At 38.1% G+C, this 25384-nt stretch overlaps 1 protein-coding gene across 1 annotated transcript in view; it reads right to left on the minus strand.

Annotated features, from left to right (window-relative positions):
- POLA1 (polymerase (DNA directed), alpha 1, catalytic subunit) overlaps positions 1-25384 on the minus strand; it is a gene marked incomplete at its 3' end in the record, with an annotated part of 245506 nt that overhangs the window by 192164 nt on the left and 27958 nt on the right. Inside the window, exons 12-25 of the mRNA XM_011988033.1 lie at positions 23935-24009; positions 22343-22481; positions 21480-21634; positions 16994-17078; positions 15596-15657; positions 13465-13554; positions 11214-11330; positions 9741-9916; positions 7830-7959; positions 7223-7342; positions 6001-6100; positions 3791-3915; positions 885-1034; positions 352-474 (exon numbers count right to left, since the gene is read on the minus strand). Coding sequence (XP_011843423.1) covers positions 352-474; positions 885-1034; positions 3791-3915; positions 6001-6100; positions 7223-7342; positions 7830-7959; positions 9741-9916; positions 11214-11330; positions 13465-13554; positions 15596-15657; positions 16994-17078; positions 21480-21634; positions 22343-22481; positions 23935-24009 — 1647 coding nt within the window. The remainder of the gene's footprint in view (positions 1-351; positions 475-884; positions 1035-3790; positions 3916-6000; positions 6101-7222; positions 7343-7829; positions 7960-9740; positions 9917-11213; positions 11331-13464; positions 13555-15595; positions 15658-16993; positions 17079-21479; positions 21635-22342; positions 22482-23934; positions 24010-25384) is intronic.

Consider the following 25384-nt stretch of genomic DNA (forward strand, 5'->3'; position numbering starts at 1 on the left):
CCATGTCGTCCCCACCCCCAAACCCCTCCCATTCTGGGTAGAAGGTAAGCCTCATTACAGGGATCTTTTATGTCTTGCTTGACGTTCTATCCTGAGAACCTAGAACAATGCCTGGCATGTAGTAGATGTTCAATAATACACACACACACACACACACACACACACACACACACACACGAATTAATGAATCCTTATTTAAACGCCTATTTGTCTCAAACCTGTCATCCAAAGAGAGGGGTACTGTATTTGATGCTGTATAACTAGGTAATAAACTTGACTCTCCCACACTATAACATGTATAGTTAAAAATACTCTCATATCTAGAGATGTGAATATTATTATGCCATTTACCTCCCTTCCTTTGTATGTCACCAAGGCAGCCAGTGGTTTGGCGTAAAATCTGCTATAGGAAAATCCCAGGCAACCATACATACTGTTCGCTGTGAGCTTCAAAGCCTTCTGTCGAATGTCATACTGCAGGCCACACAGAACAAAAGACAAAACAACAACATTTACAGATGCTTAAGCGTTACATTAGATGTCTTTCTAGATCTCCAATAAAAAGGGAAACCCTCAATATCCCTGAATAAAAAAGAATTAACATACTCAACCCATTCTCCTGGATCCATGATTCCCTAACCTCCTAGAAGCAGCAAGTAAACACAGACTCCAAAGCTCCCAGGAGCTAGAGGTATCTTGCTCAGATACAACCTTTGTAAACAAAGGTGGCTTCCATTCTGAGGCACTCTAGTATTTTTAAATGGTCACCTACCCACAAACTTAAAATAAGTACCTGCATTTGCACAGCATCCTGTTTACTCATAAATAATCAAACTGTAAAAGCTGAGACTGTCACTCAAATGTTTCTTAGTGAAAAGATATACCTGAAGAATAAGGTCTGGATTTAAGTCTTGCTGTTTCATTAGCTGTTTGACTTGTTTTCTCCGTTCTACCAGTTTCCGGATCTCTCTGGGCAAAATGCCCATTTCTAAGCTTGGATCTGGCAATTCAGGGATTTGTTCTTGTTCTCCATCCTGATAAACACAACAAATTTCACACAAATCAAACTTTTGTGAAATAAATTTCTACAGTAATATTTTATAGGAGCTTTCCCCCATGATCACATCTTGAAAAGCTATTATCTTATATAAGGTCAACAATGCATGAGTAGTATAAGAAAGAGCTGAGAGAGTTGTAGAACAGGTCACCATTGCCCTCTTCTTTCCCAATTATATTAGGCTGTCATTCCCACTATCTCCCACCCCTGTAGTTAGACACAAATTTAGATTTCATTTAAAGGGATACATTTTTACACATGCTATCTCTCTTCCACAAGACTGGAGAACAATATGTTTGGTGAAATTGTTTTTAAAATACAAACACTAACACCTCCAGGATTAAAAAAACAAACAACCAGCAGCTAAACTACTATTTTAAATCATTTTTACTACCAAACAAAATGCTACAGAATTTGAAAACTATGGAGAATCATAGCAATTATTGTAAACGCTCTAGACTAAAAATAAAAAGCTAATAAATCAGCAAATTTAAGAGTTCGGAGCAGCCAGGAGCAGTGGCTGACATCTATAATCTCAGCACTTTGGGAGGCCGAGGCGGGTGGATCACCTGAGGTTAGGAGTTCAAGACCAGCCTGACCAACATGGAGAAACCCCATCTCTACTAAAAATACAAAATTAGTTAGGCGTGGTGGCGTATGCCTGTAATCCCAGCTACTCGGGAGGCTGAGGCAAGAGAACTGCTTGAACCTGGGAGGCGGAGGTTGCAGTGAGCCAAAATCACAACATTGCACTCCAGCCTGGGCAACAAGAAGAGCGAAACTCCGTCTCAAAAAAAAAAAAAAAAGTTTGGAGCACATTTAAATAGGCCATGACATTTCTAAAAACTAATACATATATATCCCTTAACATTTACGTAGTACCTTTTACCTACAAATTGCTATGCAATCGACAGAAGAATAGCAACATTTCAGAAAAGCAACCAGCAGTCTTCTTATATTAAAATTTACAGGAGGAAAAAGCAGGGGAAGCATTAGACCATTTTTCTCAAGCCTCCATTAATTCTATTAACAGCTACAAAGAAAAAAGCCAGGCACATTTGCCCTTTCAAAGGTTCAGAAATAAAAATAAACCTCTTGGTTTAAAGTACATCAAGTCAATGCCATTTGATAACCTAGCCTTTACAAAGCATCTGATTTTATAGAGATCAATATCTTCAAGTGAACACTCTTACAATAGTAATAGGGACCTACTGTTTTCCAATATAAGATGATGATAGTAAATCTATTAAAGAGATCCTGGTACACATTCCAATTTATTTACAGCAACTATGAAAGTCAGATAAAAAGTAAACTGAAAGGATGTAGAGTCAGGAAATTTACAATCTATTCCTAGCTCTACAACTACTACCTGTGTGACCCTAACTGTCCTGAGGTACCATGCATGAAAATGATTCAGATCTATAAATTGCTACATGTATAGTATTTCTTAGATGACCTCTGAGGTCCCTTCCAATTCCAAAATGATTCTTTTTTTTTTTTTTTTTTTGAGACGGAGTCTCGCTCTGTTGCCCACGCTGGAGTGCAGTGGCGCGATCTGGGCTCACTGCAAGCTCCGCCTCCTGGGCTCATGCCATTCTCCTGCCTCAGCCTCCTGAGTAGCTGGGACTACAGGCGCCCACCACCACGCCCGGCTAATTTTTTGTATTTTTAGTAGAGACAGGGTTTCACTGTGTTAGCCAGGATGGTCTCGATCTCCTGACCTCGTGATCCATCCGCCTCGGCCTCCCACAGTGCTGGGATTACAGGCGTGAGCCACCGCGCCCGGCCTCAGAATGATTCTATTATATATCCAGAATCCAAGCTGGAAAGCTCCAATAAGCAAAATGGTGGTGGGCAGAGGCTAAATAATATTAATTATCACCATGCTGGCACAGTAGCAGAGCAGAGCTCAAAGATTAATTGAATGCAGTCATACCTTTTGGGGATGTCTACCCAGTATCTTCTCTGTAAAAGTATCCACTAGTCCCACAGAAAGGCCCACCCTTAGCAGCCAGATTTGTACCCTGTGAACCTACTCTTGTGGTCACAGGTAACGGGGACCTGGGGCGCTCACCAACCTAGGCAAACCTATCGGATTCTCTCTTCTGGGAATATGAAATTGAGATTGAAAAACAGGTCCTAAGCTTGTGGTGAGAACTAAAGGACATATAAATTCAGGAGCTAGAGGGCAACCAGACATCTTCTGCCATGTATTTAAAAAAATTACAAAAAAGAACAAAATGTTGTATATGTATATACACCTACACATACACCACACATGCATATAAAATGGAATATTATTCAGCAACACAAACGAATAAAGTACTAGTACATTCTACAAAATGGATGAACCTTGAAAACATTATAAGTGAAATAAGCCAGATACCGAAAGGCCATATATTGTATGATTCTATTTATGAGATGTCCAGAATACACAAATCTATACAAGCAAAAAGATTAGTAGTTGCCTAGAGATGGAAGGGATAGGGGATTGAGGGAGGTGACAGCTAAAAGGTTTATTTGGGGAATAATGAAAATATCCTAAAACTGGTTGTGATGATGGCTGCAAACTCTGGGAATACACTAAAAGCCACTGAACTACACACTTTTAACAGGTGAATTATCTGGTATATGAATAATACCACAATAAAACTATTTTAAAAAGACACAGATCTTCCTTCTTTAAGCAATTCTTTTAAACTCGATTTCAAGAGTCCCAGGTTAAATACAAACCTCTGTAACTTTCTGTGCCTCTGAAGCAACTCTTTGTACTGTTGTAAAACAAATGTTAAATTCCTGAATGATGGAAGGATATAGACTGTTGAAGTCCAGAAGCAAAATGAACTTATCATAAAAACCTGAAATTAAAAAGCCACGTCATAAAAAGTCTAAAGAAAAGCAGAATTGTCAAAACATCATTATTAAAAGCACTATAAGTATATTAGAAACTACATACTATCCACATACACTATCCAGAGCTGTGAGACAGACAAAAAGGGAAAAAAAGAATCAACTACTGTTCTATAAAATAATGCAGATTAGTGAAAAGCCAGATCACAAAAGAGGGAGAAAAAGATCCTGTCTCTCTTTAGAACCAGCTACAATGAGTCCTTCCCCAGCTGCCCCCAAAGCACACCATTATCATGAGCAAATACCTTCCCAATCAGGTATCTGAGAGGTGTCACATCCATTTAAAAAAAAAAAAGTTCAACTCTCCTTCAAAGCAAGAATTCTTTGAAGAATTCCCCTACCTACTCTCCCACTCTCACCCCAAATAAAACCAAGTGAGTGGTTTGTTTATTTATTTATCTATTTATTTGAGACGGAGTCTCACTCTGTCTCCAGGATGGAGTGCCGTGGCGCAATCTCGGCTCACTGCAACCTCCGCCTCCCGGGTTCAAGCGATTCCCCTGTCTCAGCCTCCCGAATAGCTGGGACTACAGGTGTGCACCACCATGCCCGGCTAATTTTTTGTATTTTAGTAGACATGGGGTTTCACCATGTTGGCCAGGATGGTCTCGATCTCCTGACCTCGTGATCTGCCTGACTCAGCCTCCCAAAGTGCTGGGATTACAGGTGTGAGCCACCATGCCTGGCCGAGTAATTTATTCTTTTACAACAGCTTCAAAATATAAAACGAACAGCACACTTACCTGTACAAAAACTGAGCTAAAACCAAACAAGAGACACATATATATAAATGTCAGTAGTGGAACGACCCACCCTTTTTACTTGCAAAGGATGAACAGAAAGCTACTATATTTCTGTAGGACATTTACAAAGAGTTATCTTCACCTTGAGAAGAAACTGAATAAAAATAAATGTCCACTATTAAGACAGTAATAATTGCAAACACATAAGAGAGTTTATTCTGTGTCCAGTATCATACTAATTTATCCTTAAATCCCTGTGTGGTAGATATTACTCTTATCTCTACTTTACAGAAGAAACTGAAGCTTACAGAGGTTAAACAGGCAGTCCAAGATCACACTGAATTCAAACCCAGACCTACATAACACCAAGTACTAGTGCTCCATTTCATTATAACTAATAATAAAATCACTTTTGTCAAAAATGTCTCCTATTCAGAATTAACTTACTGGATAAAATTCACATTAATTCCTTCACAACAATGTGAATATTCTTAACACTACTACTGAACTGTACACTTGGGAATGGTTGAAATGGTTTTTTTTTAAATACAAAAAATTAGCTGGGTATGGTGGCACACACCTGTAGTCCCAGCGACTTAGGACGCTGAGGCAGGAGGATCACTTGAACCCAAGAGGTGAAGGCTGAAGTGAGCAGAGATCACACCACTGCACTCCAGCCTCGGCAACAGACTAAAACTCTGTCTCCAAAAAAAAAAAAAAGTTTTTTATTTTTATTTTTTTAAAGATTATTTCTAGCTCTGTGTACCACAAAACATCTTTGCCATTCATGACAATAGGGAAAAGGTATTCCGTTAAAGTTAAATTTGGTGGTTATTGTCTGTATTCTTTAACTTTGCTGTCAACTGAACTGGTCAGGACAAACAGCTATCTATGTACTGGACAGCTACCTATCTATTGGACAAACTAGCTTACAGACCAAATCCAACCTACTGCTTATTTTTGTACCATTCATGAGCTTAAGTATGGTTTTTACATTTTTAAATGGCTGGAAAAAAATCAAAAACAATATTTCATGACCTATGAAAACTATATGAAATTTAAATCTCAATGTCTATAAATATTTCATTGGAACACAGCATAACAAAATTCACATTAAGTCTATGTCAGGTGACTGGCAACCAAGATTTTCACATGAATGAAAGATAAAAGTCATGAGACCTATTTGCTGACCTGTAAGATACAATTCAGGTCTTCTAGCTTCTCAAGCCTAGATCCACATTAAGAAACTCCTTAATATTGGGAGAAAATCAATTCACTGCCCAGCCTTACCAACTTTGGGGTCCAAAACCAAGCCTCCAGCATAAGCTGCTTTCTTACGTCCTTTCTTATATTTATTGGTATCTCCATCAATTTCTTCATCTTCATCTCCCTAATATCAAATGGAAAGATAGCTTCACCACTAATCAACTAATTTAAAATTTTGATGATTCTCTCTTTTCCAATTGCAGGACTTAGTTCTAACAAACATTTCAGTTACTGGTCCTAACTGTTGGGAAAGACAGTTATTGTAATATGTTCATGAATCCAAATGAATTCCAAGCATAGTAATTTCTTAAACAAATACTACATCCTGAGTTAACAAATACAAAAATTTTATCTTTATGTTTCTGAATTTACAGAATTTCATATTTTTAAATCAATGAATATCGAAAAATACCACTTTTCATATTATACAAAATTTGAGATTATAAAACAGCCCTCTTAAAATCACTACTCTAATATTCATGATGTAAAAACATAAAATGCTTCATGTAGACATTATCATTATCCCTATTATTAATATGGACACCATAAAATAAGTACATCCATATACTGAAAATCCATTCCTAAGTAGTTTATTACTGGCCAACATTCAATAACTCAGCAAAAGTTAAAGTCCTCTAAATGAATATTCCCTATACCAATTTTGATAATGTACACTAAAAAACAAGCAAATATGAGAACCTGAATCAAATTTTAACATTCAATTCCCATTTCTGAATTAATTAATATCAGTGCTAATAAAACAGTAGCTAAACTAAGTTTTAGTTCCAAAGTGAAGGAAGCTACTTCAGAAACCTAACTGTGGGTGACCTTGGTCATACTAGTACAGAAAAATGCAACACAAAAATAAAGGCTCATAGGGTTTAAGAAAATAAAAAGTTTAACTGGCATTTATCTTTGGATAGGGCTAAGGTGCCAGAACACATTCCGTGTATGGTCACCCATCAGAGAGGTCTAATGCTTCCCTCAAAGAATTTCATATTTCACAAATAATTCTGCCTGCACAAAGTGCATTTTCCTTTTACAAAGTGGAAAAGGAAATGACCACACAAAAACAAGGGAATAAACTTGACACGGTTTCTACAGTACACAAGGGATTAGCTATTTTGAAAGCAGATGTTATCACAGAAAAAAAGGCTATCTAAGTATTAAAAAAAGGGGGGGGTAAATAGGTATTAAAAAGGGAGGGGGTAAGAGAAAACAAAATACTACACAGTTTTGGACCCACCAGTTTTTGCTGAGGTTTTCTGAAAATCTGCTTGTCAGGCACAATATAGTTGTTTTCGTAAAATGCATGAAGCAACAAGAACTCGTTACGCTCGGATCGTCCACCCATCAGCGTCCTGGACTATTAAATGGAATTTATTTTTTAAATTTGAGCTCAAAACCACAACTAACAAAAGCAACTTTGAGTCAGTAAGTTTAGTCACAGCACCTCCTTTAAAACTATTCCTAATAACGGGCTGTTTTTTAAAAAAGGTACTAAATTATTCCTAACGTCTTCTTTAAGCATTACAGTTAAAGGAGACAAAGACAGCTTAAAATATTGACAACTTGGCTATTTATTTACTCTCAAATGGACCATTCCACTAAACAGACACATCCAGATGTTAGAGAGATGATCCGTATGTTCGCCCAAATTTCAACACGCTGCACCTGGCATTCCTCCCCTTCTCCCAACCAGTTCTTCCTTTTACAAAAGAAATCCAGCTTTCGGAATCTAAGTTACTCATTTTATAAGCATGCATCTAGACTCATTATCATATAACAACTACCCCAAGCAAACACTGAATCCAACAGGAAATGCTTTTTCCCCCTTTCTAAGTTAAATTTACCATAATGTTCCCAGCGATGTTAGTGATCTGCAATGCTAATGGAAGAACATTTAGCTCACACATGATCTGCAAAATGAACTTGGCATCTTTCCAGGTGTGTTCCAACAGGTATAACAGTTGAGAAGATTCACTGTACAGAAAAGTAAGAATGAAACAGAATCAAGTAATTAAAAGAAACAATGCCTATAATCAGAACTTTGCAAAATATTACAAGGAATTTTGGGTATAAGTAAATTCAGAGCAACAGCACCTTGGCTTCAGAAACAATTTAAAATAAGGTCAGTATGTAACCAGGAATTCATTCATACCATTGATCCCAATGCTTTTCTCCAAAACACACACACACACACACACACACAAAATCCCGTAAGGAAAAACTGAAGTAATACAATAATTACAAGCCTGAAAACTATCTAAATCCTTTCATTCATTCCATCCAGTGAGTATATATTGCATGCTTACTATGTGCCAGGCATTGGCTGTGACCAAAACAAACAAAATTTCCTTTCCTCCTGGAGCTTATGTCCTCATGGGGGAGACAGAGTATAAAAAAGGCAAAGAAATTAAGTATACAGTATGTTATATAATGTTAAAAGTTAAGCAACGGGAATATTAAGTATCAGAAGCAGAGACTGAAATTTTTGTTAGGAAATAGTGGAAGATTTCACTGAGAATAAAGACCTGGAAGAGGTGAAGGAGCAAGACTTATGGAAAGAGCATTCCAGGCAGACAGGATAGCACACTTAAAAGCCCTGAGCTGCATGCAAATCTGACAGTTTCAGGGCTAGGAAAGAGGCCAATATGGCTAGATCAGAGAGAATGATGGAAAGAGCAGTAGGAGATAACGACAGAGTTAACAACATAGAGACACATTGTAAAGGACCTTGTAAGTAAAAATAAGGACTTTAGTTTTTACTCTGAATGAAACAGAGTCACTGGAAGATTCTGAGCAGAGTATCACATATGACTTGATTTTAGCAGGATAACTCTGGTTCTGGATTGAGAATCAACCACAAGGGGGAAGGGCAAAAGTAGGAGATAGGCATATTAACCCAGTAATCCAGGGGAAAGAGGATAGCAGCTTAGACAGGATGGGTCCAATGGAGTGGAAAAGAAGTGGTCAGACTTAGATATATTTAGAATATAGAACTGACAGGATACCCTGATGCATCTAGTGTGGGATATCAGAGAGAGGAATTAAAGATGCCTCAGAGATTTTGGGCTAAGTAAGACTCTGGAAGTTTCCAGTGATAATGGAAAAATACATTTATTAATTTAGTAAGGAAAGACTACAGGAAGAACCTAGGATCGATCAGAGCTCAGTTTTGAACAAGCTGGGAGTTCACATTAGATATCAAGTAAAATAGGTAAAACAGATACACTGAGTCTGGAATTTAGGGAGGTCTAACCTGAAGACACACAGGTGGGAGGCATAGGCATCCACATGGTATTTAAATTCCTAAGACTCAATGAGATCACCTAGAGAGGGAGCAAAGTCAGAAAAGAGAAGTCCAAGGAAGAACTCAGGAAGAACTAGCAGGAATGAATGAGAAGGTCAGAGGAGTAGGAGGAAGAAATAAGCAAGCAATACCTCTAACTTAATGATTGCTCAGTTTTTATATTTCTAAAATATCTACCCTAATTCCTGAATAAATGAATTAAGAGTAGAAATCTAAATCCAAACTACTGTTAGGAAACATCAAGATAGTGTTAACACAGGTGAGGGAGATGGAGATAAACTGATCAATTACAATAATTCAAGAGGTAAACTAGTTCAAATTATGAAAATAGTGGAAACAATTTCCCCTCTACAGCACCACTGGCTCATGTCCCTCCAGACTAAGGATAGTACTAGCGTCCTGCTGTTGTTAATTTCAAGACAGATGAATTCTGAAGAATCTAGGATCGTACCTGTACATATTTCGTATATCTTCCGTTGGGATTACAACCCTTTCAGTTTTTAGAATCTGCTGAACAAGTTCAGACAGATGGTAGCTTTTACAACGAATCAATTCCTTTGCTGAAATTTCCACATCACAGATCATTCGACCACAGGTAGCATTTCTTTCACCAAATCCACTCCGGCCCTACGAGATGGGAACAAAAAGCAAATTTCATGAAAGAGCAGACACTGAGAACATTTCTTTCTAACATATTTTGACGCTGGCCCAAAATTATGATAAAACTCTCATTCTTCCATTTATCAATCAAATATTTTTGAACATTTACTATGTATCTGACATTATTCTAGGCACTCAGGATACAGCAGTGATCAAAACAGAAAGGATTCCTGGCCTCATTTGAAATGTATAATAAAAAACAGACATCATAAGCAAGAAATTATATAGTTTTAGGAGGTAACAAGTATATGGAAAATGGGAAAACAGAGCAGGGTGAGGGGTACAAAGAATATGAGGGGACTGCATCTTTAATAGGGCAATGGGGTATACCTCACTGAGAAGATGTCATATAAAGAAAATCTTGAAGGGGGTAAAAAGCTAAGCAAGTATTCAGATGAAGTGCTAATAACAACTCTACCACCTTAAAGATATGAGTAAGAGAAGAAGCAAGAGCAGTGGCCCCAACTTTGATCTGTAGTGGCAGAATCCTCTAGAGAACATTATGAAAAAGGTACGGATTCCTAACTTATCTGATGAGGCAACATGTCCATTTTATTTATAAGCTTTAAGAAAAATAAGATTTCAAGCACTGAGCAGTATCAGGTTTAGAAGAAGGTGCTTCACACAAAAATTGCAAAAACCTTCATACATGAAGCAAGCAGGTAGAATAAAAAGTACACACTGGCTTTAAGTCACCCAGGCCTGGGTTCAAATCTCAGTTGTTCCCCCTTACTAGTTACATGATCCAGAACAAGTTATGTTACCCCTATGAGACTGTCTATAAAATAAAACTGGAGTTGTCATGAGAGGTAACTAACACAGAAAGCACTAGTTCATTGCCTTCTTTTTTCCTTTTCTTAAATTACAAGATATCATCAAGCAATATTGCATTCTTATACAACCAACATCAATTCTCCTCCATTCATTCTTCCCATCTTCTTCCTAAATAACACTCAACGATTTCTGAACCCTGCAACCTTGCCCTAAGGGCTGCCACTTCAGGAATGACAAAGTGAAGGTAACATGTATGTGCTGTCTTTGTTCACTATTCCTAGATTCTAGCTGATGATTTTAAAAACTACCAGAGGCTTTTACGAATAATATGCTGAATTCAAAGGAAGAGATGTTTAGTGCCAAAGTTAAAATGTACTGAAGTTCCTATAACAAGATAACCAATTCCTATTTTAAAAAGTATAGGGTGTTCCCTGGTAGCTACCCCACATTAAAATAAATAAATAAATAAGATTTTGAAAATTATTATTACCCCAAGCTTTGGCATGTTGGATCGCTTCAGTCGACCTATCTTGGACCAGTGAGGAGCTTTGCACACATTAATTCTCTGCAGTAGAACTTCCAGTTCAAACCCATAAATATTATGACCCTAGTCAGAAAAAGAAGGCAGCTGATAATGTTATAACAAATGCAAATTAGAGGATTTATCTTCATACGCACAGAATTTCTTTGCCCTTTCTTTTTCTAGTCTCTAATTGAAGACATCATGCACTTACCTCCGATTGGGGGTCCTTTCTTCTTCAGGAATTTATTCATCAGCAGCATTCATTAGCCTTGACATTAACAAGGCTGCTAAGCAGATTGCTGGAATAAACTTTATTTCATCCTAATTGATGCAAGGCTCATATGATGTATTTTAATTTGCAACTCATGCCTCACAGTCTCGGAGGCAAATGCAAATTTAATGTCCCATACTTTTCATGTGATCGGTAAAAGCTAAATTCAAATAATTCCATTTTGCTTCCTTAAAAACATAGAACCTGCCTGTGTTGTATGACAGTTTATGCAAGACTTCTTCAAAAGCTCAGGAACTGCATTTAGCTTCTTTTTTAAAAATTAAGTTCAAACACTACTGATTTAGACTCATAAGTGATATACAACAAGATAAATATATAATACCACTAAATAGTTCAAATAAGAAACTTGTTAAAAATGAAGAAACTATATAGAGTAGAAACTATCTCAAAAATGCAACTAGATTTCATTTCCATAATTTCCAACATGTGAACATGATTCACTTGCCTATGTTTATCAAAACTTAGATCAAATTTAAAATAATTCACATCAATAAATATGCTTGTTATTAAACTTAATTAAAACTATATACCACTACTTAGAGTAGTCAAAATCACAGAAACAAAAAGTAGAATGGTGGTTGCCAGGGGCTGAGGGAATGGGAAGTTAATGAGTACAGTGTTTCAGTTTTACAAGATGAAAAGAGTTACAGAGCTGGATGGTGGTGATGGTTGCATAACATTATGAGTGTAGTTAATACCATTGAACTGTATACTATAAAATGGTCAACATAGTTAATTTTATGTTATGTGTATTTTACCACTAGATATTTACAGCAGTTTTGCTTATTAAATTAGAAGACCCAAAGGCCTGGAGGAGGTCTCACTTATAAATTACAATATCTAGAATCAGGGACCCAAAATTCATGTCAGAATTCCATCTTACATCTAGATTTCTCATGCATAGACTTGGCTCTAACACTGGAAGCCAGACCAGGTTTCCCAGGCTTCATGGCATCTCCTTGGGGTCCAAGACACTGTTGTTATTGAAGGCTGACTGAGGGCCTGGTGCTGAGACAGAATGTCACAGTACAACACTGTGGACAGAATCTTTTTGGAACTTTAAAGATAGGTCTTGAAATATCATAAGGGAAGTGGGTGCAGAGATATCGCTTCCAATCCACAGGAACTCAGGATGCTAGCCATACAGTAGCCAAATAAGGGTATCCAAGAGTGAAAATGAATGTAGGGAAGAATACGGCAAACACTTTTGTAAGACTTCAATGTACCCAAATTACCCATATCACATCCAAAATATAGGCATTTATAGCCTACATTCTGAAAAAAAACAAAAATAATGATTGATCCATTAACCCAGAAAAAAGACAAATGAAGGAATTCCATATTCTATAAACTAGAAAGGCCAGAGGATATATAAAGCAAAATGTTGCTTTACGACTCTCAGGTATTGGGGCAAAAAATAGCTCAATGAATTATTAACTCAAGCTGTCTAGTGGGGACATACTGGATCGTCAAGAGAAAAATCAATTCCGAGCCCTGAGTTTTCAAAGGAATATGTCATAGAGATCCACTGAACTCATAAAATTAAAATACTTAGTTTTATGACTTGCACCAAACCAAGGGAATTAATAAACTCCTGTGACCACTATATAACTACTAAGTCAAGATTTTGGCGATAACTCCGTTTGTACAGATTTACTTACTTATGTGCTGGTCTCTAAGCATAAATAGCCAGACAATCCTTAACTTCAACACTAAGTCATGGGTTGCTTTTATACTAGAGAAAAAAAAAAACTATCTTGCAGTGGGCTTGTTATTTTTTTCTCCTATTAGCAGCAATTCCCACCAGTCCACAGAATCATTTCACTCTGAAAAGATTGTTTGCTGCTCGAAAGCACCAATAAAGTCATACTGAAAAGAACTAAGAAATGAAGAGCTTCCCCACAACATGATCAAACATCTACTCACCACAATGATATCAGGATCAATTTTGTGAACTTTTGCAAGGAAAAAACCTAGCAGTGTTCTTTCTGTTGCAGCAACCTCAACCTTCACATTCTGTTAGATAAAAACACACCAGTCACTGACGACTCTTTACTGTCAGCAAGTACTGTACCTTGGCTTCTTGTTCAACTATGGTAAGATTTCTTAGGGTTAAAAGACACCATTCATTTCAAAATCAAACGTAGCAATGAAATTCCTGATTCTAGGTTTCATAGTAATAATTGCAAAGTCTCTGAGGAGCTCATTCTAGTAATAAGCATGTGAATAAAGCAAAAGTTTAAGCATTGAGCAACATAAAATACAGAAATGTCCCTCCACAGGGACATGCTTGTGCATCTGTACACATTCAGAGCATATGAATCAGAGTACCTATCAAAAACATACTTTCCTACATAATCCCTGGTAGATTTCACTGTTTATGTATTTACTGGGCAAAGAAATTCCAAGGATTGTATAAAATAATTCCAAATGGTAAGATAAGAACTGATAAATAAGAAACTAGACTAAAAACAAACATATTTAAGAATTATAAGTGACTGGGCGCAGTGGCTCACACCTGTAATCCCAGCACTTTGGGAGACCGAGACGGGTGGATCACCTGAGGTCAGGAGTTCGAGACCAGCCTGACCAACATGGTGAAACCCTGTCTCTACTAAAAATACAAAATTAGCCGGGCGTGATGGCACGTGCCTGTAATTCCAGGCTGAGGCAAGAGAATTGCTTGAAACTGGGAGGTGGAGGTTGCAGTGAGCGGAGATTGTGTCATTGCACTCCAGCCTGGGCAACAAGAGCAAAACTCCGTCTCAAAAAATAAAAATAAAAAGAATTATAAGTGTTTTAAGCATAAACAAAACCTATCTTCACACAAAAGGCTTCTATTTGGATTAGTGATTATAAATCAGGTATTCAAAAGATCCACTCATTAAAAATCTCTAAAAATGGAAGTTGATGGTTATATGTTTTCTACAACTAGGTCAGTTTAAAAATGTCAGTTTGGCTGGGCACGGTGGCTCACACCTGTAATTCCAGCATTTTGGGAGGCCGAGGCGGGTGAATCACTTGAGGTCAGGAGCTTGAGACCATCCTGGTCAATATGGTGAAACCCTGTGTCTACTAAAAATATAAAAATTAGCCAGGCATGGTGGCACGAGCCTGTAATCCCAGCTACTTAGGAGGCTGAGGCATGAGAATCCCTTGAACTAGGGAGTGGAGGCTGCAGTGAGCCAATATCACGCCACTGCACTCCAGCCTGGGCGACAAAGTGGGACTCTGTCTCAAAAAAAAAAAAGTCGGTTTGACTGTAATGGAATTTTCCTAGGTCATTTTACTTGGTTGTGTAATTCACGGCACTTCACAAGTAACAGCCTAATCTAACAGTACCTCCCAACTACTGGACTTCTGAAGCCAATTAAATAAAATAAGTAGAACCCGACGAAGTTGCTTACTTTTGCAAAGTGAAGACATTAAAAAAAAAAAAAACTTAAAAATGTATCAGTATCATTACTTCGTAAAAGAAACAACATACAATCCATAAAAGAAAATTATTTTGATTGAATACATTTACCTTTGTGAAAAATTCACTACATTATACTGCTTCCCACTCCTCCCCATTTAATTAAGAACCCATGAAAACTTCTTCATGGAGCACACTGGAATTTAGAGATCAGTGATCCATTTTGGCCAGCCCTACGTCAACTTTGTCAATACATGGCTTAACATCCACAGTATTTCCAACTTCATTTGGCTTCCCTCAAGCTGGGGAGGGACTCTACCCAACACCTTCCCAAAACAGTAATCATATGATCATGCATTTTAGAGAAGAGTCTAATTAAGCTATTGGAGGGGGGTTTGAGCCTATCCAACCACCAATACAGTACAGAATCCCATTATTTTTAGGTAGTAAAACATTTAAACATTGTTAAATAATGCTTCTAGATGTATATGTCTAACACATTTTAATGGGTCGATGTCATAGTCCAATCTGGCAGGAATGAATCTAACAAAATGTAAAACAACTTCTTTCTACTAGTCCATACCACCCCCCTTTTCTTTCTCTCTCCAAACAAATAGGTGCTTCATATAATGAACATTTTACCTTTTTCTCAATGACTTCTTTGAAAGCATATGGAAAAATACAGTCCTTTGGTTTAGACACAACTGTAAAAAGGAAAAAAAAAAAAAAAGATTCCAACACCCATCTTAGTCTAATTTCAGGTAATCATACAGTACATGTTTCCAAACGAAACTGTCTTAAATATATTCCCCCCATCCCTAAAGAATTAGGAGGATCATCAAATACTTCGACTGGTCATGCTGATGACCTCAAAAGAATAGTCAAGCACAGAATCCCAAGTCCCTGCAGTTGTTAAAACTGCTTTGATGAAACATTTGCTACCTATCCATTGAAGTCAGAATGGAAGATTTTAGCAGTCTTCCTCAAAGGAAATCCCACCACCACCAATGCCCCAAGCAGCATACAGTGCAGAAACTCAGTTCAACCTTCTCAAAAGGTAAAACTGACCAAAGCTTCCCCCATTACACACTATAAGTTCCTTACCATACACAACAGCTGTTCACATAGTGACGTACATAGAGGAAGTGAATAAACGCATGTTGAAATGAGCTCATGAAAAAAAAAAGAAATGAGCTCATGATTGCTCTCTTCTACATATTTTCCAGGCTATTCTCATCATTTTGTTCCATGTGTTCCACCCACTTAAGGGGTAAAATTTCACAACAATCATACCTCACACTCCCTTCTCTGCATGTTTTAGTCCTACTTTCCTAATACCCAAGAAAACCAGACAAGAGGCTAGCCAAGTTAATCTCTGCTTCTGGGCTGAAAAAGATCCCAGGAAATAAAATAGGTCAATGGTATTGATCCCTTTTTTAAAAAAACAGCAAAATGCTTAGGTAACTGGCCAAGCTCTCAACATGGAATATATCATGGAATATAGTCTCCTCCTTGAGGACTGACTCATAAAACACACATGCAGACCTTCATGGAATTGTTTCATCCACTGAATTTTATGCATGGCACAACTCAACTCCAATTGACATTACTATAACTCCTCCCAAATAGGTAAATATTTGTTCCTTGGCATCTTGCCTCATCACACAGAAAACTTTGATCAAGTTTCTATGATAGGCTATTAGAATGACATCAGAAAATAGTTAAAGCCTAATTTTGACCCAGAAAAAAACTACTCAACCTCAGTAGAGCAACCATTGAAACAAAAAAAAAAGATATCAAATAGACTCCAGACTTCTGCTCCTAGAAAAAAAAATGAACCAGCTGAATAGGAGGCAACCAACCCAATAAAACTTAGTTTCCACGGCAAAAACAAAAAACAAAACAAAATGCTCTTTAACAATATGCACTATTCTTGAAAACAATTTTTGAAAAACAAGTTACTGATGCAATCGCTGGAAAAAAAAAAATAAGGAAATTCAAATCAAGCTGTTAGTAAACCAGCTTAAAAAAAATACATACCACAGAAGTGTGACTGAAAGGGAGGCTTTGGGGCTGCTTTATCCAATGCAAAACTGTGATGGACCAAAGCTGCCACAGCAATAATCTGCAAAGAAAGGAGGAAAAAACCCACTTACCAGACTGCTACTATATATTCTGCATTCTCACCAAAATCACCAAGAATATTTAAAGATACACATTTAAATACATAGAAAACTTTGGCCAGGCGTGGTGGCTCATCCTCATAATTCCAGCACTCTGAGAGGCTAATGCAGGTGGACCACTTGAGGTCAGGAGTTCGAGACCAGCCTGGCCAACATGGTAAAACTCCGTCTCTACTAAAAATACAAAACTTAGCTGGGCATGGTGGCGTGCACCTGTAATCCCAGCTACTCAGGAGACTGAGGCAGGAGAATCACTTGAACCCAAGAGGCAGAGGTTGCAGTGAACTGAGATCGTGCCACTGCACTCCAGCCTGGGTGACAGAGTGAGACTCTGTCTCAAAAGATAATAAATACTTTAAACTTTTTATTATGAAAATATGTAAACACATTAAAAAAGACAAAATAATAAAATAACTCCTATATAGCCATCATCCAGTTTCAATTATCAACTCATCTATAACCCTACCCACTTCCTTCCTTTCTCTAGATTATTTTGAAGCAAAACCCAAACCCATCATTTTATCTGGGAAGATTTCAGCATCAATCTCTAAAACTGGTTTCTCAATCGTGGAGCTATTGACATCTTGGGCCAAATAATTCTTTGTTGTGGGGGCTGTCCTGTACACTGTATGATGTCAGCAGCATCCCCAGCATCTCCCTACTAGTTGCCAGTATTACCATCCCCAGACGCCCTGAATTGTGATAACCAAAAATGTCTCCAGACATTGTCAAATGTCCCCTTAGAGGCAAAATCTCACCCAGTTGACAACCACCACCACTCTGAAAGATAAGAAGTTTGAAAAATATAATCACAATTATTTCACCTAATACAATTACAAGAATAGTAATTTCTTAAAATCATCAATTATCCAGGCAGAATTTAAATTTTCATATTTTCCAATTATCTCAATTTTATTCACCACATAAGGACCATACTTAGTAATGGTTGATATGTAAACCTACAGATACAACCCTATCCCATCTGTCATTCCCCTGCAATTTATTTGTTAAAGACACCAGGCTGTTTGTCCTAGAGAGTGCCCCATAGAATGGATTCCACTGCTTGTGTCCCAACAGCATCATTTAACTTGTTTTTCTGTCTCCACACTGCCTATAAATTCATAGTTAGGTCTAAAAGCTTGATCAAAATCAGGTTCAATTTTGGAGCAAGAATACTTCAGAGGTGCTGATTACTTCTATCAAAAGGCACAGGCACATAATGTCTGCTCATCTCTACCTTAGAGATATAAGCACCCACTGGTGATCACTTCCTAGATCCATTATTTCACCGGCAATTACAAAGTGGTACTATTCCATTTATCTATCATTTATTAGCTGAAACCTTCTATGAAGAGAAACTTCCCCTCATCAATTATTTGGTTGCTGAGGTATAGTATGCGTTCAGAAAAGTCAAAAAACTTATTCATTCAATCCCTTTATCAGTTTTCAAAATGAGTTGGTTCCCTAGCTTCCTTCAGAAGTGATCAATGTGGTGTCATTGCAGACAATATCATTATGAACTCATGGATCTGATGTGTTGCAATCTGTTAAACTTATTCTTACCCTCACATTGTCCCATCTTTGTTCAGTAGAAGACTCTTCAAGTTGATTCCTGAGTCCTTTTGACATATCTTCAGTAGATTTTAATACTGTCCTTGCTTTCTGGTATAAGATGTTCCAGACATCCTGGACATTTCCTTCCCTGAATCAGCCACTACTCCAGAGAACCCAATTTCCTTTTATTAGAAAATGGGGCCGGGCACGGTGGCTCACGCCTGTAATCCCAGCACTTTGGGAGGCCAAGGTGGGTGGATCACTTAAGGTCAGGAGTTTGAGACCAGTCTGGCCAACATGGTGAAACTCCGTCTCTACTAAAAATACAAAAATTAGCTGGGCATGGTGGTGGTGTATGCCTGTAATTCCAGCTACTCGGGAGGCTGAGGCAGGAGAATCACTTGAACCCAGGAGACAGAGGTTGCAGTGAGTGGAGATCACATCACTGCACTCCACTCCAGCCTAGGAAGACAGCAAGACTCCGTCTCAGAAAAAAAAAAAAAGAAAATGGAAACTGGAAACCTCAATCTGGACACTAGAGGTGGATACTTTTTTAAAATTTTAACTAACTACTAATTAAACTTCTCCCAAACACTTAACTATGACCATCTAACGTATTAACTATTATTAAAAGATCACGTCAGATGCAGTGGCTCACACCTGTAATCCCAGCACTTTGGGAGGCTGGGGTGGGCAGATCACGTGAGGTCAGGGGTTCAAGACCAGCCTAGGCAACAAGGTGAAACTCCATCTCTACTAAAAATTAACCGGGTATAGTGGCCCACACCTGTAATCCCAGCTACTCGGGAGGCTGAGGCAGGAGAATCACTTGAACCTGGGAGGCAGAGGCCACAGTAAGCCGAGACTACATCACTGCACTCCAGCCTGCACAACAGAGTGAGACTCTGTGTCAAAAAAAAAAAAAAAAAAAATCAAATCACAAACTAAAAAAAAAAATCAGAGTGAAAATACTGACAAAATGCTGTTAAAAAAGATCCCTATCAATGTCAAAAGGGCTTAGGAAGTTAAAACATAACAACCAAAATAAATAAATAAATAAATAAAGCATCAGTCACGACTGCATGTAATGTAGGTCCCAACCTCCTACTAGGACAACTGGCAATAAAAGAGAAAGAAGTAAGCATTTATCCTGTCTTTCCTGAATAAACCATTATGGCATAACCAAATAATACTGGCTAAAGAGAAAAATTTAATTTTGTAGAAAAACTTAAAAGCCATAGACAGAATTATAAAAAACCACCATTTTACAGCTCCTAATGAAATAACTAATTCAAGCAAAAATGACTAATAAATGAAGCCATTAGCTCAGTGGTTCCCAACTGGGGGTAATTTTATCTACACATACACATCCCCTGGCGTTGGGACATCTGATGATGTGTTTGTAGGCATTTTTTGGTTGTCACAACTAGAGGGGAGGGATGCTACTGGCATCTAGAAGGTAAAGACCAGGGACACTGTTAAACATCCTACAATACCCAGCACAGTACTCCACAAAAGAATTATCCAGCCCAAAATACATGTAGTGTCAAGGTTAAAAAATCTTAGATGAAAAGCTGATGGAGAACTACAATAGTTCTCATTCATTCAGCCGCTAATCAGACACAGACTCGCTAATAGCAGGTTATTTTTTTCCATTGATCCCAGCCTTTGTCAACTAATAGCAGCTTAACTAGACATTGTGTCTTCTGATATGATGTAATATGAAGTACACTGCATCACCTATAAAGCATTTTGGCTAAAAAAGTTGAACCTGAATCTAATTTGATCCTTTAGAGCTCATTTATAGTATGCAGAAATATGAAGGATAAGGCTGCATCGGCACACTTTTTCTTTCAAGAGCCAGACAGTAAATATTTTAGGCTTTGCAGGCCATATGGTCAGTGTTACTACTCAACTCTGCTGTCATAGTGCAAAAGCAGCTGTAGACATGGTGTCTTCCAATGAAACTTGACTTACACAAATAGGTAGCAGGCTGGATTTGGCTTACAGACAACTCATTGCCTGCCAACCGCTGGTATAGAGGAAAAGTCCAATGACACCACAACAAAGCAAATAAATAGAGAAAATGGGATATTCTACGAGACAACCAACAATGATTCTTTAATTTTTCAATGTTATTAAAAAAACTGGAGAGTGGGAGTGAGTTCTTCCTATTTAAAAGAAATTCAAGAGGCACAGAGATTAAACACCATCTGTGAATCTTGTGTGAATCCTGATTCAAACAAACCGAGTGTTAAAAGGCATCTTGAGAGACGGAGTCATCTAAGTATGGACTGAGTATTTTAGATTATACCAAGGAGTTACTGTTAATGTTATTAGGTGTGCTAAGGGTATTATATAAGAAATACCACATTTTGAGAGAAGCATACCAAAGTTCACAGGGAAAATGACACAATGTCTGAGACTAGCTTTAAAATACTTCAAGAAGACAAAAAAAGGAGAGAAATAAACAAGTGTGACAAAATCTTGCTAACTGCTGAATATGAGTGATTGTTATGGGGAGTTCATTTTATTATTCTGTCTGTGTCCATTTGAAGTTCTCCTAAGTAAAAAATTTAATAGACAAAAATAAGTTCAGCAATCTAAGTCTTTAAGAAAGAACTCCAACACTAGACAAATTCAATTCATTCTCTATAATAAGAGTTTAGTAGTGAATTAGTATTCTTTCCCCTCCAAAAAGAACAACTTTCTCTTAAAGCAAAGCTGTGCAAGTTCAGGCAAGTATCGCATCTAAGGCATGGGTACAAAATCTGTCCTATTTTTTAAACCTCATTTTGATGGTTCTTTGCATTCTGCATTGTCTTCATGCTGAAAGCCATCACGACAAGCGGTGGAGGACTGACATCCTTAATTACATTCACCAGGTCTGGTTTCAAAGCCATTGCCTCAACTTTACACCAACTGATTGGCTGATTCAAGAGCTCTGAAAAAGAATAGATACAACAGATCAATAGCTATTTACTGAAAAAGAAAAACTACTATAATTAAGACATCTGTCATTAACTGGCATATTCTTCAACTCTGCCTTCTAATAAGAATGACATATTATAACATCTAACTAAAAATAAGCCACATTACTGGGTTGTATGCAAATCCTCACGTGTGTGTACATATGTTCATTTTCCTGGGAAAGAGGTCTATAGCTTTCATCAGATTCTCCAAAGAATCCAGGACCCAAAATAGGTTTTAAAAAAACTGAAACACTGCCTTGGAGGAATCATGAAACATTTTTAAGACAAAGCAGACTATCATAGAAGCAATTACTGAAAAACATCAGGTAACAGGCCAAACATGCACTATCTATATTGAATAGCGATTCTCCTCCTTCAAAGGTCAGCAGTTCACTATGCAGAACAGCTGGGCCACATCAGCCAGGTCAGAAGTACATATGAATAACAGCATAATGAGGGATGCACCCCAAACTAAGGCCTCCCTCAGACTAAACTGCCAGGCATTACAGAGATAAGGTGATTCCAAATGTACTCCCTATACTCACTCAAGGAAAACTGAAGAAACAAACAGAAAAGGAAGTAGACACACTAAAATAAATAGATCAATTTCCTAACTTCCCTTTTAAAAACCACATCTATCAGCAATCTATTCAGCATTCTGAGCATTTTTTTTTCCTTACGTGGACTTTTTACTTCAAGCCAACAAGGTCCTTTGATCTTTCTGTTCATCAAGAATAGTTCCAGGCTAGATGTGTTGGTCCCAAATACATGAGAAAAAGTTTCTCCTTTCAAATCTTGAGGAAGCTGTGGTATTTCAGCCTGAAAAAGGCAAAAAAAAAAAAAAAAACTTTTTGTTTAAAACTATTACTTTGCATTTTCCAAAGTCTATATTTGAAATAAACAAAAGCCTCTCTATGAAGCACAGAAGAAACCCCTTTGATACATATGAAACGTAATTTGCCACAAATGAAATCCAAAACAATTCACAGTAGGAAACAAAACCAATTCACAATGACAAAATAATGCATCTTGATGACACCCATTAGAAGAAAAATAGGCCAAGAAGCTCCCTCAAAAGAGAATTTCTGTCCAGAGCTGTACATGCCTTACTGATAAAGAATAGCGAAGTAAGTACCACTCCATTAGAAGAATGAAAGCAATAGAGTGGAACTTATTGAAAATACTTTTCATCACCACTGTCAGAAATAGTTCTTAAGTTTTTCTTCTCTCGGAGGCAGAGGTAGGCGGATCACGAGGTCAGGAGATCGAGATCATCCTGGCTAACACAGTGAAACCCCGTCTCTACCAAAAATACAAAAAATTGGCCGGGCGTGGTGGCAGGTGCCTGTAGTCCCAACTACTCGGGAGGCTGAGACGGGAGAATGGTGTGAACCTGGGAGGCAGAGCTTGCAGTGAGCCGAGATCGTGCCACTGCACTCCAGCCTGGGTGACAGAGTGAGATTCCGTCTCAAAAAAAAAAAAAAAAGTTTTTCTTTTCCAACGTTGTGGGAACAAAACACTAGCACACAGGTAAAAAGAGGTTAGGGGCCAGGCGCGGCGGCTCAAGCCTGTAATCCCAGCACTTTGGGAGGCCGAGACGGGCGGATCACGAGGTCAGGAGATCGAGTCCATCCTGGCTAACACGGTGAAACCCCGTCCCTACTAAAAAATACAAAAAACTAGCTGGGTGAGGTGGCGGGCGCCTGTAGTCCCAGCTACTCGGGAGGCTGAGGCAGGAGAATGGCGTAAACCCGGGAGGCGGAGCTTGCAGTGAGCTGAGATCCGGCCACTGCACTCCAGCCCGGGCGAGAGAGCGAGACTCCGTCTCAAAAAAAAAAAAAAAAAAAAGAGGTAAAGGTCCAGTTAATTAACATCCCATAGCAATGACCTTGCCTGTCACAGGACCAAGAGCAGCACTATAGCAATGCTACTGACACTCCTCTCTCACCTTTCCACTGCTCATAAGGGACACTTCAACAGACTAATGATGTCCAACTCCATCGTGTGGCATTCTTTCCACTTGACAAACACTCGTGCTGTTTCAACTTATTTACTTAAAGATGCATACTCGAAAGCAGAGAAAGGCAGTGTAACCTGTAGTCTATATACTTAATTTTATCCATTTCAATTATTCATTACTATAAATCCACCTCAATGAACTGTGAGCTTGAGAAGCCCTACCAATACTTGTAATTTAAAGTCAGTTGAAAGTTCAAAAACAGAAAAATGTCATCCTCAAGCAAAACCCAGTAATTTTCTTTGTTTGACTTACCGAGTATTTAACTTCCAAGTACTCAGATTTTTCTGGAACATCAGGTATCTCAAAAGCATAGTTCTTTTCCACTGGCTGGGTAAGCAGATATTTTAAAAAATCCTTAAGACAAAAACTTTTCACAAACTAACCAGTATTACACATACAATACATGCTCTTGTATTTAATCATCAAGAATTCTTATGGAACACAAAGGTAAATAAAGCCAAAAAGGTACCCTTTCCTCTTTCAATTGGAACTAAAACGACGAGTGTCAAAATGCTAAAAGGACTCATCTTGGACACTACAGAACTCAGAAATATTTGCATTCAAGAGGGGCAATAAAAGATTAAAATTTTTTACAATGTTAATGCATTAAATGATTTGCTACTATTTGATATTAAGCAACTCCATCTTGCTAGAATAATAATTAGCATTATAATTATAGTTTATATTTACTGAGTGTTGGCTATCTGGCAAGGACTGTTGTAATGATCTAATATGAATTAATGAATTTAACCCTTTCGGGAACTGTTGAAAGAGGGCCCTATTTCTCAGATGAAGAAACAGGCACAAAGAAGTCATTCAGCTGGGCGCGGTGGTTCACGCCTGTAATCCCAGCACTTTGGGAGGCTGAGGCGGGCGGATCACTTGAGGTCAGGAATTCAAGACCAGCCTGGCCAACATGGTGAAACCCCATCTTTACTAAAAATACAAAAAAAAATTAGCCGAGCACTGTGGCATGTGCCTGTAATCCCAGCTACTCAGGAGGCTGAGGCAGGAGAATTGCTTAAACCAGGGAGGTGGAGGTTGCAGTGAGCCAAGATCGCACCACTGCACTCCAGCCTGGGCAACAGAGCAAGACTCCATCAAAAAAAAAAAAAAAAAGTCATTTGGCACTTGTCCAAGTTACACGCTATTAAACAGTAGGGCTAGGACTTAAAGCACAAGCAGTCTGGCCTCAGCACCTATGCTCTTCACCAGTATATCACAATTGCTTCTAGAATTGTAAAGACTTGACCCATCAGCCACAATTCAAAACTCAAATAGTTAATACTGTTAGTCTTATCTTCAGTAACTCAACCCTCCCTGTGATCATTATTAATAGCCAGTATTTTGAGCAGGCTATAGCCCCCACAATTATGGCCAAAGGCATCAATATCTCACTAAAATCAGGACAATTTATCATAACTAGCAAATGAACCGGAGATTTTCATTCTATCAGACTGTATCACAGTCCCTGATTTTTAAAAATAAAACCTTACTTAACTTTCTAACCAAAACATCTTTTTTTTTTTTTGAGACGGAGTCTCGCTCTGTAGCCCAGGCTGGAGTGCAGTGGCCGGATCTCAGCTCACTGCAAGCTCCGCCTCCCGGGTTCACGCCATTCTCCGGCCTCAGCCTCCCGAGTAGCTGGGACTACAGGCGTCCGCCACCTCGCCCGGCTAGTTTTTTGTATTTCTTAGTAGAG

The sequence above is a fragment of the Mandrillus leucophaeus genome, unplaced genomic scaffold (assembly GCF_000951045.1).
Source record: "Mandrillus leucophaeus isolate KB7577 unplaced genomic scaffold, Mleu.le_1.0 Scaffold321, whole genome shotgun sequence".
Taxonomy (NCBI): Eukaryota; Metazoa; Chordata; class Mammalia; order Primates; family Cercopithecidae; genus Mandrillus; species Mandrillus leucophaeus.